The sequence below is a fragment of the Phalacrocorax aristotelis genome, chromosome 2 (genome assembly GCF_949628215.1).
Source record: "Phalacrocorax aristotelis chromosome 2, bGulAri2.1, whole genome shotgun sequence".
Lineage (NCBI taxonomy): Eukaryota > Metazoa > Chordata > Aves > Suliformes > Phalacrocoracidae > Phalacrocorax > Phalacrocorax aristotelis.
The window spans coordinates 9,208,624-9,222,960 of record NC_134277.1 but is presented as its reverse complement, the minus strand read 5'-3'; the positions used below and the strand labels follow the sequence as shown (position 1 = coordinate 9,222,960).

Here is a 14,337-nt window from a genome sequence, read left to right as displayed (position 1 = left end):
GAAAGATCGTGCCACTGATGCCTGCTCCAGATAATCAAAAGTAAATGAGGCCTAGTTTGAGTCAGCTACAAGTTTTAATAATAAGCATCGCTTCAGTGTGCTCAAAAATATCTAATATCTTCTTTATTATACCTATACTTGTTTTTAAAGTAGTTGGACTTCAGAGTTTTCTTCCCTTACAGTGTTTGCATTTAAAGCTTGATATTAAATAATTAGGAGCATAAAATATTTTTTACTATATTCCATAAAGTTCCAGTGTCAGCTCCTCATTTTCTGTCATGTTGGTTGTGGGTTAATTATATGGAGAATCTGTTTGGTAACAAATATGGCTCAGAAATATTTAAAAAAATGAACTTCAGCCTTAAGGCTTGTGAAGTTGGATCTGAACGTGGCAGTGATGATACCGTCAAGACCTTTCAGAGTTTGGATACCTGGATGAGGCTGGATACTTCTCATCATCTTGAGATGAAGGGGTAGTCTTTTTTCCTGTATGCCCAAAGGGTTCCTTGACCATCAGAAGGGAAAGCTTGCAAGATCTGCACTCACAGGCATACAGACTTTGAGGGGAACATGTATTAACTATAGAAATAGCAGCCTTTGCCTTTCATACGTGTGTTTATACAAACCTGAAAGAAATAAATAGTAGAGAGGTTCAGTGTCATTCACTAATACTTTTGTGTATCATCTCTATGGAAACTGTCAAAGTAAGCCAGCACAGTAAAGAAGTTTAAAACTTTGTCCCTGTCTATCCTACTTGTTCCTTATTATCAGAGCAGCAGAGTACCTTCATATGTTCAATATTTATACTTAAACATATTGGTGGGTTTTTTATTTGTACAAACTGCTTGTCAAAGAAAACCAGAAATTCATGGCGCATAGATAACTAAAGTTATCCAAATATTTTTTCATTCTTTAGATTTTTATGGGAGGAAGCAACCTTTATTTGTAACTAACACCTATGGTAATTTACTGTGTGTCACCAGTTGGTTAGTTATATTACTAATGCCTTCAGATAATGATGTGTATCTTGACTGACAAGATAGCAACTGTGATGAGTTAGTTTGGGTTTGGTAGCTTAAACCAAGGAAAAAAGGTTAGTTGCTCAGTATCATGAAAAATAAAATACATATGGAACTAGGACATTTAAAGAACACGTTTTTCATTAGAAGCTTTTCTTTTTGAAGAAAAGACTAGCAAAATTAAGATTACTGTAGCTACAGTGTATATTATACCTTCCATAGAAAAGAGCAAAATTATTACATTTTCTGCTTACTTAAATTTAATAGCATGTTTCATTTAAAAAGAAATCATAGAATCATAGAACCATTAAGGTTGGAAGAGACCTCTAGGATCATCACATCCAACCGTCAACCCAATGCTACCATGTCTCCTAAACCATGCCCTGAAGTGCCGCATCTACATGTCTTTTAAATACCTGCAGTGATGGTGACTCCCCCACCTCTCTGGGCAGCCTTAATTTGTGTCTCGCAGTTATTTCCTTGGTTAAAAAACCCACAACCCCAAACCAAAAAACTGCAGAAGCAGAATGTAGCTTTCAGTCTTGCCAGATGAAATTTATGTCTGGAAATATTTGGATTTTCAATGGCTGTAAATTCTGTCAAAATCAATCGGCGTTAGGGATGACTGTAATACAGAAATGTCCTGTATTTACTCTTTCATTAGGAGCTTATCTTTATTTGATGGTGATGTTAAGATTCTTCTTTTTTTTCCCTCCAGTTTTTAAAGGACTATTCCATTCTGATTTGTGTTTTGTACAATTTTCAGAAACTGTATATCCTTGGAGGTGAAGTAGCAGAATCTGCCCAGAAATGCACCCACTTAATTGCCAGTAAAGTGACCCGGACTGTCAAGTTCCTGACAGCAATTTCTGTAGTGAAGCACATAGTAACTCCAGAGTGGTTAGAAGAGTGTTTTAAATGCCAGAAGTTTGTCGGTAAGTTAAACCAGCGTCAACTTCTCTAGTAATATAAGGTTTGTTGATTTAAGTGTGCAAAGATGGAATGCATATTTAGATCCACTTTGTTGTTCAGACTTCTGAATTTAGCGTTTCTTGCCATTTCTAGAGTTCGGTTTTGAAAGCAGAGATTTTAAGTCTACATCAGATCCGACTAGCATAGTTCAGAATACATGTTATGTTTAAACAATTGTACTAGCAGCTAGTTTGTATTTCACTTGAGGTAGAAGGTTATGTTGGTATTGTTAAATAAAGCTGTCATAAGAAATGATGCATTGTATTATATTCTCTTTCAATGGGACGTTTCGTTTTGTTTAGTTTTCATGTGATTTAATACAGTTTCATTGCATTAAATGAAGTAAAAAAACCCAACCATTTAATCACCCTAAAGCAAACTTTTAAAGGTTGGTTTGATTTCTTTCTTGTATAGATATTTGCAGATTTTTACCTGTGGTTACATTACTCTTTAAGCCCCAAATGCTTTTGATTTTAGTAATTTTTCTAAAATATAAAGCACTAAGCTGCTGTTGGAAATACATACAAAAATGCATTTAAGTAATTGAAGTTAGTTAGTCTAGTACCATAATGGTGTTGGAAGATACCAACTCAGTGCTTACACTGCTTTTGTGTTGACAGCTGAAGATAACAAAACAGATGGTTTTGGTGTGATTGACAAGGATGTTGGATCTGAAGAAAATCTTGTTAAAGCCTGATTATTTGTTTTATGATTGTTTTATGCTTTTTATATAATTTGTTTGTAAGGAGCAAATGTATAACATTGCTGCATGACCATTGCAAAGATTTAAATCTATGGATAATAAAAACCAATAAACCAGAGAACATGTTTGTAAATCTGGAGGAGGCAACTTGCTCAGTTCAGCAATGGTGAACTGAGAAATCAATCCATCTGAAAGCTATTACAAGGTAAAGAAGGTCTGGGGATTTAGAAGGACGACTTGATCTTGGACTTGTCCATTGAAATTCAGTAGATCTGTAGGTAATGGGCTGCCTTTGCTTTTGTGTGTAGTACAATGATGGCAGTTGTTGAGAAAAGTTACCCTACTGGTTTTCATTCGTTCATGGAAGAACATTAACACCATCTCTTTCAGGTTGTCAAAATTGTCCTTGGAAAGACCAATTTGTTCTCCATAGAAAACGTTTTTGTTCTTTAAACTTAGGTGCTTTGAATGAAATCTGATTTAGAAATAGCTTTGACGTAGTTTTTTGTGGAAAGATGCAGTTAGACTGAAATTCCATCCCTAATAAAAAAGGAAAAATAGCTGAATAACAGGACAAGGGAAACAGATGGGAAGTTTGCTCTGTTAAGGCTGCCTGAAGAGTTGAAGACAGTTTCTGGGCTCCCATAGGTTGTCACAGTGATCTGAACTTCAACTTAATTGAAGTTCTGCTCCTTGTTTGTAGATAATCAACAAATAAAAGTTTGCAAGGTCCTCCAATAATAGAAATAGAAATAGAAAAAGGGGCTTTATAGGACAGTCGTTATTGCTAGATACACAAGTGTAAAGTGCACAGTTTTATTCTCCAGGTAATCATGGGTCATCCTTGTAAGGCATCTAATAAAAGACAGTGTTGTAATAATGTTATAATTAATGTCTATTTGACATTTAGAGTAACTCTGCCACCAAAGTTTTCTGATCAGATTAGATCCTGGGTTATATGGATGTTTTTGTCTTTCATGCATTACATCATCAGTCTTTCCTTTTCAGATGAACAGAACTTTGTGCTCAGAGATGCTGAAGCTGAGGTGCTCTTCTGCTTTAGTTTAGAGGAGTCTCTAAAGAGAGCACAAGTAGCTCCACTGTTCAAGGTATGCAGTTTAAAAGAGCATTTAAATAGTTGGAGTTTTTCAGCCTAATGTTTTCAGCATTGGGACCACAGCTTTTGTAGCCAAGGGCAATAAAACAGACTAGCATATAGCATGAAGCATTTGAGTGAATTGTATTTTTTTTTTGCTTTATGCCTACTTCCTGCCTAAGCACCGCTGGGAGGGATCTAAGCCCTCCGAGAGACTAGATCCTGTAGATGTGAACAAAACATGCTCACTATATGCTCAGTGAACTTAACATTATTTGTCCCCTCATAAAATTTAGAACATCGCTCTCTTATTTGTAAAATGCCACTCATGGAAGGGACGACTTTTTTTTTTAAACACCAGCCTCATAGTCAAAGCACTTGCCCATAAAAATAAGAGTCTGAGGGTAAGTTTGCACTTCAGCCTCAGGGAATTCTTGTCTGAGTCTCTTTGAAGACTGCACTTAGCACCAGGCTGGTTGTGGGGATGGCACAAGATGGTTTTCATACCTCCAGTTAAAATTATGTTACAGCGCAGAGAGGTATCTGAAGATCCGAGTTGCTAGAGATTCTTCAGCCTAACGGAATTTGAGACTCTTTATTGAGACACACCACCTAAAAAGGGTATTTTTACAACCTGTGACAAATAAGAATCTGTGTCTTTCATCATGAAGTGTGAATACTACATTTCACTCAGTTTTGCAGTCTAAATAGTAAGGGGCTTTTTATTTCTAACTGGTAAACAGAGCTGATTGACTTTGTGATCTGATCACCTATATCAGTCTCAGTCAAGTAGCGGGATAATTTTTGTCAGGAACTAATAAAAAGGCTATTAATTGAAAGCTGAAAGTTCTTCTGCAGCACTTGAGATGTCCCTGTACTTGAAGCAACAAGGAGCATTGTTGTTGTATGTCTTACCAAGCTGCAGTTACCTTTGTTTGTTTGGGGTTTTTTTGAGTCGTAGTTTAGCCAGTGGTCATTTGAAGGTTTCCTGGCTGTTATTTACAAGTGTTGAAATAGGCACATCTAAGCTGTTCAAATTTATCAGAATTGTGGGTTTACCCTTCCAGGGAAATCATCAGTGGTAGTTAAGGACAACTCACCAGCTGATGAATTTGTTACCATAAGCTGTGATATCTAACACCAGCTTACAAAGCCTGCCCCATGACTGTGTAAGAGAAGAGGCACGTGATAATAAAACTTAATGTGTTGCAGAAATCAGTTAACAAAATAATGTTTTTTCTTACTATTTCTTTCCTCTTTTTAGGGAAAATATTTCTACATTACACCTGGAATTTGTCCCAGTCTTTCCACCATGAAAGCTATTGTGGAATGTGCAGGAGGAAAAGTATTATCTAAACAGCCTTCTTTTCGAAAACTCATGGAGCATAAGCAGAATAAAGTGTGTAGAGCGTTGCTTTCTAAAATTTACTGGTAATATCTTACTGTGTTATTGTGAGCTTACGACTAGTTTCTTTCGTTTAGAGTTTGCCGGAGATAATCTTGATTTCCTGTGAAAATGACCTTCATTTATGTCGAGAATATTTTGCAAGAGGCATAGGTATGTATAACCTATCAATGTGATTTGAACACTGTAGCTGTTATTTTGATTTTTTAAAAATTATTATTTTACAAGTACAGACATCTTTTGAAGCTTTCAGGTAATAATAGAAGAATACATGGTCTGTCCTGCAAACCATGGAGAAATCTGTGCTAGCTCTTTGCTAGGTATTTCTAACACAGGTATTTTATGGCCAGGTCACCATAAATTTTTGGAAGGATAGGCTTCAACTTCAGACTGGGGCTTCAGTCCTGCGTGAGGCAAGATTACTGTCTTACGTTAGTTAAAGATTTGGGGTTTTTCATGTTAGCTATTTTTACTTCAGGGTAGAACCCCAAGACATACTGTATTTATTAAGAAAGACATGCACAGGGAAGTCTAGTATTTGCAGTGTGAAATGTGTGATGGCTAACAGTAGGGCCCTGCTAGTGGTGGGCAATACTCCCTTAAGCCTTTGCTTGAAGAGCAGAAAGGTACAGAATGACCCCTCCTGATGCACATGCAGGATAAGGAAGAATGTCCTCGTGTAGGGTGTAAACTGTATGCATGTTTTTGATACTTTCAGATGTCCACAATGCCGAGTTTGTCCTGACTGGGATACTTACGCAAACACTGGATTATGAATCATATCCTTTTTGTGTAAAGGCTGTCCACTGCTTTGGAAAGTGTGGCTTACTAAAGGTTTTTCTTGATTAGGAGCAACTTATTTATCACTCTTTTAGGAAGTGTAATGCTTGCTTGATAGGAGGGTAGTTCAACATCCAGAAACCTAGCTTAAATTCAAAGTGTAATTGTTGATGGGAAATACTTCAGTGGAGGTGGGAGGCAGGGTTGTCAGAAAGTAACAGTAGTAGAATATTAAGCAACGGGAAAAAAACCTTGTCACTGAGGAAAATATTTGTCATGAGTTACTTGCAGATGAGGAAAATAGCTTTTTACTGAAGAAGATTATGAACCCTGTTTAATAAATGCAGCGGAGGGACCAGTAAGGGTTTTGTCTTTATGTATGTTTTTCTGTAAGTTCTATTTTGCAGTCATTTCTTAAAGTTGTTCTTTCTTAACAAGCATACGTATAAATTTACTTGATGGATAGTAAAATGCCTTACTGCTTCGGAATCCTTGGAGCATTAAATCTAGCTGTTCAGCCATTGTACAAAGCAACTAAAACTTCCTGTGGATGCTGTTTTCCAGCTGTTTTCCTAGGGATGATGAGCAGTTTAAAGCAGGAAAGCAAAAATAAACTGCATCTTTTTTAGGATGTGTAATTTTATTATGCTGAAACATAATTTACTATGTTTTGTATTATACTACCATTTTAAAAGAGCCCACTTTAGCTATCATGATTAGCCGGTTTTTAAACATTTTAATGTAGATGATACTTCAGCCAAAAGTGTAATTTGGATGTAAAAATCAAAGGGCTTGCTATCTATTAAATTATGGATGTTGAAGATGAAAATGTTTTGTACTTTATTTTTATTTCTTATACTCTATTTTCTTTTATATTGATATTTTGCCCACATTTTAAATAAATGTACTTTTAAATGTTTTACTCTATATTTTAGTGGTGGTTCATTTTTTTGAATACTGTGCAACAATGGCACTCTGGTAAGAGTAAATTACTCATATCTTTTTCCAAGCAATGTAAAATTATTTTGAGCTTATTTTACCAGGTATGTTTTAATATATGAAAATCCCAGTGCTTTAAAGGGAAATTGTTGTAAATGTATATATGTGTTTTTACTGCAACGAAGAAATACCCTGAAGGTAGGAGAAACTATAAACCTGCGTATTATGCTGTTGTGATAACTTCTGTTTGTATAGTGAGTTTTACTAAATAAATATTAAAAACCAGTCTCCCAAATCTATATTCAGTTGTATTTCATAATACACACACAGTTCTAATAATCTGACTTTGCCATTTTTATCAGTTTAGATTCTAGTGGATATAAAATTTATCCTAAAAGCATTTATTCTTTGGTCATCAAGCCATTGAAGTCTGTTGGGGATTGCAGATATTGTCTGTACAGCATCAAGTGTATTATAGCACCTTGTGAACCATTCGCAGAACAATTCAAACTACAAGATAAAACATACTTTAAACAATAACTTACCACGCTATTCTTTTTCAAACATTTTGTATTTTTATGCAGAACCATTTTACAGAGAAGCTTTTACAAATAGAGTATCATTAATCTGAGGTAAGCTGTTATTTTTAGCTTATGCAAAGCTTTCTACGGAGAAATTACTAATTTCAAATCTCTCTTTCGTGTTATGGCTTAAAATGTAAATCGGCCTGATACCTGACCACCATTTCTGTTGCTTTTTTTCCCATGCCTCAGTGCAACAAAGTGCTTAACTGAATGACAAATTCAAGCTGTAAGAACACAGTGGGAATAAATTTCAAGGTGAGTGAAGTCCACGGAGGTCAGTAGTGTGCCTGTTGCCTGTTGTTGCTGGCTCTGGGTCTCTCAGCTATCCTCATTTGCTCCTGTATTTGGCATTTCTGTTGTCAGCAATAAGAGGCAACATGATGATAAGAAGAATGGTAACATTTTTATCAGCATGGCTTTTGGTAAGGTGACAAAATGTAGTAAATGAGAATGTTATATATACTTTTGCTCAAGGTGGTTTTAGGTGCATTGGAGGTTAAAAAGGTATGGTACAAGGTGGGGGAAAATGGTACTTTTCTCCAAATGTAACAGCATGTACATGTACATGTAACAGCAGTTACAGGATTTTTCTTAGTGTGATGTTCAGCCGTCCATAATACAGTTTCCTCTTCGTTATGAGATAGATTGAGGAAAAGTCTTTAATGTGGAGACCTAAGGTTGGAAGTTGCTGACATGATTTTATGCTTTTAACTTTTAAAAATGATAAAAAAAGGAGGGACTGCAGTGGGAGCGAACTGTTGGCTGATCAGTTGTGCAAATGATTTGAATTGCTCAGACATGTAGACCAGGCAAGTCTCGTCTCCCTTTACTGTCAGAGGAGGGAGAGAATATCTCTGAAACCCGATGTAGTTAAAGACCCCTGCAGAGAGAGCACAGCTCTTAACAGTTTAACAAACTAACTTAGTTATCTGCATCTTCTAGAACACAGAAAATAGGTGAGATGAATTCCACCCCGAAGAACTTCAGTAATCCATTGCATAAATACTATTTTTTTTAATGGAGAAAAATGTACACCTTTATTTTTCCTCAAATACACTTCAGAATGTGTAATACTGAAATTATCTAAATCTGTGTTGATCTCTGCATGGCTTCATTATACTAGTTACCAGGTTGCAGAAAGTTCTTTGATGCCTTTTCCTTTAAAACAAATATCAGCTGTTGTAGCTTCTGGACTTCTGAAAATCTTGTGATATACAAACCTCGTTAACTTGAATAAATACTTTCCACCTGTCATGCCTTTGACATACCTTCTGTATGCCTTACAAATGATGAACTGCCATACCAAATGTAACGCTGGTTTCAGAGAGATACACGCTTGTCGTGAGTCAGCGGCACTGTTTAACTGCATGAAATCAGACACAAGGTATATGAATTTGCAGGACTGGGCTCTAAAAGCTAACGAGGCCTGCTAAACCAGGAAGGAGAGGCAGAGGGAAGCCAGGTTTGAATGTGTTAGCGGGTTCTGCCTCAGCAGCATAAACTGCTAGACTCGACAACACATTTATGCCTCAGTAAGAGTTTTCACCTTTTTTAGGATTAACTTCTTCCACGTTTTCCACGCCCAAGCAATGTTGAGGGTATGTAACACCTTTGCCAAAGACCACTAGAGTTAAGAGACATGTGAATGCGATAGCATCTGAAAGGTAAGATTTCCTTATGAAAACTATCCAAAATGCTGTCAGATACTGCACAGAGAAGCTTGAAGAAAACGGAATGCAATCATGGAACAAATGAACCCCGAGGGAAGCGTGAGTGGTAATGCATCTGTTTCATCATCAGTGGAGACAGTGTGTTTATTTAGCCAACATCAAGTATGACTGATTTGATTAACCTTTCAATTAGAGGAAAAACCAGAACCTGCCAAGAAATAGTCTTTCAAGAACCGCAGGAGCTGTCCAGAGCCAACTGGCTTGCACAGATGTTACTGTGCGTGTGATCAGTGATAGAGGAAGGGTTTGATGAAGTATACTGATACGAGGTTGCTGTTAGGAACATGCTTTTCCTTTAGTGGAATGTTATAATGCTTAAGTGCCTATTTGATCCTGTCTCCTGTACTTGGGGAAAAAATAAATACCTTTCACGTTGTTCAGTTGTTTGCAGAAGCATTAGTTCCGTAATATAAACTTGTGTTCTTTGTAGAAAATCTGTCCTGACAGAGCAGTGATTTAAAGATAAAATATAGAGCATGTCTGTAATACTGGAGACATTCCATCGGTTAAGGATTTGCTGGAAGTCAGGGGGACATGGTCTCCACTCCTTACCCTGCAGCTTTCTTTGCCATGAGTTGTAAAGTAGAATTGCAGAATGGAATTGTAAAAGTGCAGCTGGAGGTCCTCCTCTAGAGGTCCCGTCAAGTTTTCAGCATCTCTAAGGATGGAGATACCACAACTCTGTGGGCATCCTGTTCCCGTATTTTGCTACCCTCCAGGCAATAAATAAACCACCCTCGCATCTAATCAGAATGTCCATTGTTGCACAAGCAGCTGTTGACTCCAGTTTCATCCCTGCACCTCCAAGAAGAGTCTGGCTCTTGGCTTTTTTCTGCCCTCCAGGCAGGTAGGTGTAGCCAGCAGTAAGACCTGTTCTTAAAGCTGAGCACACTCAGCTCTCAGCCTCTCCTTGTGCATGCCGTGCTTACACCCCCATATCACCTTGGTGGTCATCTGCTTGACTTGCTCTAGTAGGTCATTGTCTTATGAACGGGGGAGCCCAAAACTGTGGAAAGAGGAAAAAAGGTACTGGGTACCTTGGCCTTTTTCATCCCTTTCATCGCTAGGCCCCTTGCCACGTTGAGCTTTCCTTCTTTCTTTTCCTTTCCTTTTTGCTGCTGGTGTATTTACAGAAGCCTTTCATGCTGCCTTTCACATCTCTTGCTAGTTTCAACTTGGGCTGAGCTACCTCTAAATAAAAAATCAGCTGCGCAGTTCAAGATGTGTAAAATATCTGAGTGGAGCAGATGAGCACCACAACGGATGTGTTTAGGAGGGTTGCGCAACTTTAATCTTTACGCAGCTTTACTATTAAAAATTCATCAAATATTTTCTAAGCGCAGTTTAGTTAGTTTGCCCTACCTCAAGGCAAAAGGGTAGACAAGAAGACAGCTCTGTTGATGTTTATATGTTTTACAGTTAGATATCGTGATGCCTTACAGGATGCTAGGAGATTACATAGGCTAATGTATGTTAGGTGAGAATTACCCTTTTTATGGATGGAAATTAAGATAGAGATTTGCACTGGGAGTGGTGAAGCAGGGAATAAAACCCAGGTGAGCTATATTCAGAGTTCACATCTTGACAGCCAGTCAAAGCCTGTTCCCTTTCCCCTTTATTCTGCCTATCCGATGCTGCTCGCAGCAAGAATAAATAAATATCAAAGCAGCGGAGCTAAGGAGCGGCAACAGAAGAGAATGAAACAAGGAAAGAGACTCGCAGGGTGACCCCTAAAGGAAAAGCATTTACAAATTAGTCCAGGGTTTAACAGGGGTAAATTTTCCTAGAATTTCTATGGAATAGCAGTAATGACTACAAAAAAAAATGTTAATAAGGAAATTGCAGATGTGTTTCGTTTTACCTGCAGGGCTGCAAGGTTGAGAGAGACGATCTCCAAAATGATTCGTTTTGCTAGAATTCGTTCTGCAGGAAGCACCGTAGGCTACAGGCACTTCCTTCTTGTTGCTTTCTTAATCTTCAGAATCTGTGCTAGTATTTAAGAAAAAATATTTCTAGTTGTTAGAGTTCCCAAATGTCTCTGAGCCTGGCTAGTGCTGTGGCACGTACAGGCCATGGACCAGCATTGCTGACGCAAGCGGTACCTTCCCAACCCGTTTCATTCTGATGCCAATGATGATACTTCCACTGTCAACATCATGAGCTTGCTGCCCATCCAAGCTCTTTGGAAGAGTGTGGTCTGTGTACCGGCTGCTCAGTGTGGAGCAGGTTACGCTAGCACTAGGCAGGTGGGTTAGGAAAGTGCCTGGCTTTTCTTAAAAAAAGCAATCCAGTGTCTCTTTGAAATGCAACAGGCCCCTCTCGAGGGAAAGGCATGCCTCAAGAGCTTCCTCAGTGGGATAGAGGTACCTTACCTGGAGGAAGCCAAGCGGAGAGTGACTGAGCCCTCGGGAGATGCTCAGAACTCTGCCAAGGGAATTTTAACCTACAGAGTACGTATGCAGACAACTGTGAAGAGTGAGTGATGCCTGGAAAAATATTCCCAACCATATCAATATGGTACATTTCTTTGATCTGAAGCAGCATTTTGTCAGAAGGCAGGCTGCGTCTGCCAGGCAGAAAGCATGGTAGTCCAGGGGCACGCCAGATCAGACACAGACAGCTTTGAATGGGCCTGCTGCCTAGGGCACTTCCTCATAGCAAGCTACGCCAGAAAGGAAAAAAACAACCCTGTTTTAAGCTTACGAGGTCAAATTTTATTAGTATGTCTGTGGAATAATTGCTGGAGGTGACTTAGAAATGAAACTTACGTTTTTAGAAAAGGTACAGCAGTGGAGAATCTTTCAGGGTGAAGCACAGCTGATCTGTGAGGAATCCATTCCACGGAAGTTCCCTAGTAACCTTAGGTGTCAGCAATGCCAGGAGAAGTTGGTGTACTCGCTCTAAGAGGGTTGTGCTGAGGGTGGAGCGGTGTGGAGGCATCGTGGCCAGGCTCTGTGATAAATGGGAACTCGAGGTACCATGGAGCTGGTGCGCTGCATATTTGCCACCCTGGGCCAACAGTCCATCATACTTTTGACAAAATTCTGTCCTTTTGGGGAACTTTGCTCATTATAATATCATTATAATACCAAACCACACCTCCATCCCAAAAGCTACCCGCCTCTAAGGTGCGACCACCCCTCACTGGGCATGCGCTTTGAATTTTTCTAGTCTACACCTTTAAAAGTAAAGCGAGGACACTTTACACCAATCGTAATAAAGGTATGTATGACCCGAGTCACTCAAGCTCCACCTGAAAGATAAAAAATAGTATAAAATGTGTGAAGAGAAAGAGGGTGTTAGGGAAGATACCACTCTGACTTCTGGGACCAGTCAACGGGCTGAGCCTCTCTTCCCCACCATTGAGACACCTTTGGGTAAGATTGGAAACCTCTACAGAGTCACTTTAAATCTCTAATGTATTAGAGTAGCTTTATATTAGAGTTGCTTCATATTTGTTTTGTGTAAATATCTCAGGCATTGGAGACATCCTGTAAATCTCCGGTGCATAGAGTCGCCTCGTATTCGTTTAGCATACTTGTAGCCTAGCAGTGTACTCATATCTTTGGTATTTATGTGTCTTGTACCAGCAATTTCATCACCGGTAATCCAATGAACCTGTGTATCTGTTGCTTTAATAAATCATACTATACATTAATCTAGCTGTGATCGTTCTCATTGAACGCAACCGGCCTGGGCATCTGCCAAATTAGTTACTAACAACAAATACGCCAATGAGAGGTAACTTCTACAACGCTTAGAAGATAAACCCTTGACCAAGTCTGAGACTAAGACTGGACTTAGCCACACCTAGACTCCTCTTGAAGAAGGAGTTTAGAAAGCAAGTCTGAACCTCATGACTCAGCAGCAGGGTCTCCCACTAGCCACTCCTCAGACTCCTACTATTAATGCAACAATGTCAACTAAAACACTTTTAAGTGAAGCAGCTGCATCAAAGAGAACGGAGATGAAGCAGGCAGGTTTCCCTCCCTGCTCTCTGTGGCTTTAAAAGGCTGATCCTCACTTGATTTCATTCAACTCAGGGTGTTGGAATTGTGGGAAAATGCACAGTTCTTTCTGTTGGTCTTTCCAGATACTGAAAATACCTTACTAAGCATTGATACCTCCTCGCTGGTTTCATGGCTTTTGGAATTTGACATTTAAATTCGATAAATTCGCAGCTTTTTATGGACAGCAGCTATGTCCTGCACTCCCTGCCTTCTGTACAGAGACTTTGTGAGAGAAGATAGAGAAATGGCTTTGTCAGAAAAGATCTGCATTTCACCTACATGGGGAAGTCAGGGTTTACCCATGGGGTTTAAAATGGTGCAGCCCATCAGCCTTCCAGAGGCCAGACTGGAGCAGAGAAAGGAAGAGGAGCTCAGTGATATACCAGCCAAGAGACCAGGTGAAGGCAGTTAGCCTTCTCAGGAAGAACCATCTGAAGAAAAATACATGACTATATCAAACCTGCCCAGACTTGTCTATGTTCTGTTAAAGCAATAAATAAAATATTATCAAAGGAGAAAAAAGGGGAGGGAAGAGGTTGGTTTTTCATGTGATGATGCTGGCTTCTAGCCCTGCATGGAGAGAGGCAGACTGGAGCCGCTAGAATCATAGACTTATAGAATCATACAATTATTAGGGTTGGAAAAGACCTCTAGGATCATCAAGTCCTAAAGTCAACCCAACACCCCCAGGCCTCCTAAACCATGCCCTGTAGTGCCATGTCTACCCGTTTTTTGAACACCCTCAGGGATGGTGATTCCCCCACCTCTCTGGGCAGCCTGTTCCACTGCCTGACCACCCTTTCAGTAAAGGCATTTTTCCTAATATCCAATCTAAACCTCCCCTGATGCAGCTTGAGGCCATTTCCTCTCATTCTATCGCTAGTGACCTGGGAGAAGAGACCAACACTCCACCTCGCTACAACCTTCCTTCAGGGAGTTGTAGAGAGCAATAAGGTCTCCCCTCAGCCTCCTCTTCTCCAGACTAAACACCCCCAGCTCCCTCAGCCGCTCCTCATCAGGCTTGTTCTCTAGACCCTTCTCCAGCTTCGTTGCCCTTCTCTAGACATGCTCCAGCACCTCAATGTCTTTCTTGTACTGA

The 14,337-nt window shown here is 39.3% G+C and overlaps 1 protein-coding gene across 2 annotated transcripts in view; it reads left to right on the top strand.

Moving 5' to 3' along the window:
• The window catches only part of PAXIP1 (PAX interacting protein 1), a 37,508-nt gene extending 30,606 nt beyond the window's left edge, over positions 1-6,902 (top strand). The window contains exons 16-21 of one of the 2 annotated variants that reach the window (XM_075082350.1): positions 1,786-1,954; positions 3,703-3,803; positions 5,055-5,189; positions 5,273-5,348; positions 5,914-5,974; positions 6,419-6,902. In XM_075082350.1, coding sequence (XP_074938451.1) covers positions 1,786-1,954; positions 3,703-3,803; positions 5,055-5,189; positions 5,273-5,348; positions 5,914-5,974; positions 6,419-6,434 — 558 coding nt within the window. In that variant the 3' untranslated portion in view covers positions 6,435-6,902. Of the gene's footprint in view, positions 1-1,785; positions 1,955-3,702; positions 3,804-5,054; positions 5,190-5,272; positions 5,349-5,913; positions 5,979-6,418 lie in introns of both variants that reach the window. The other variant, XM_075082351.1, reaches the window with a different exon arrangement.
• The last annotated feature ends 7,435 nt before the right edge of the window (positions 6,903-14,337 follow it).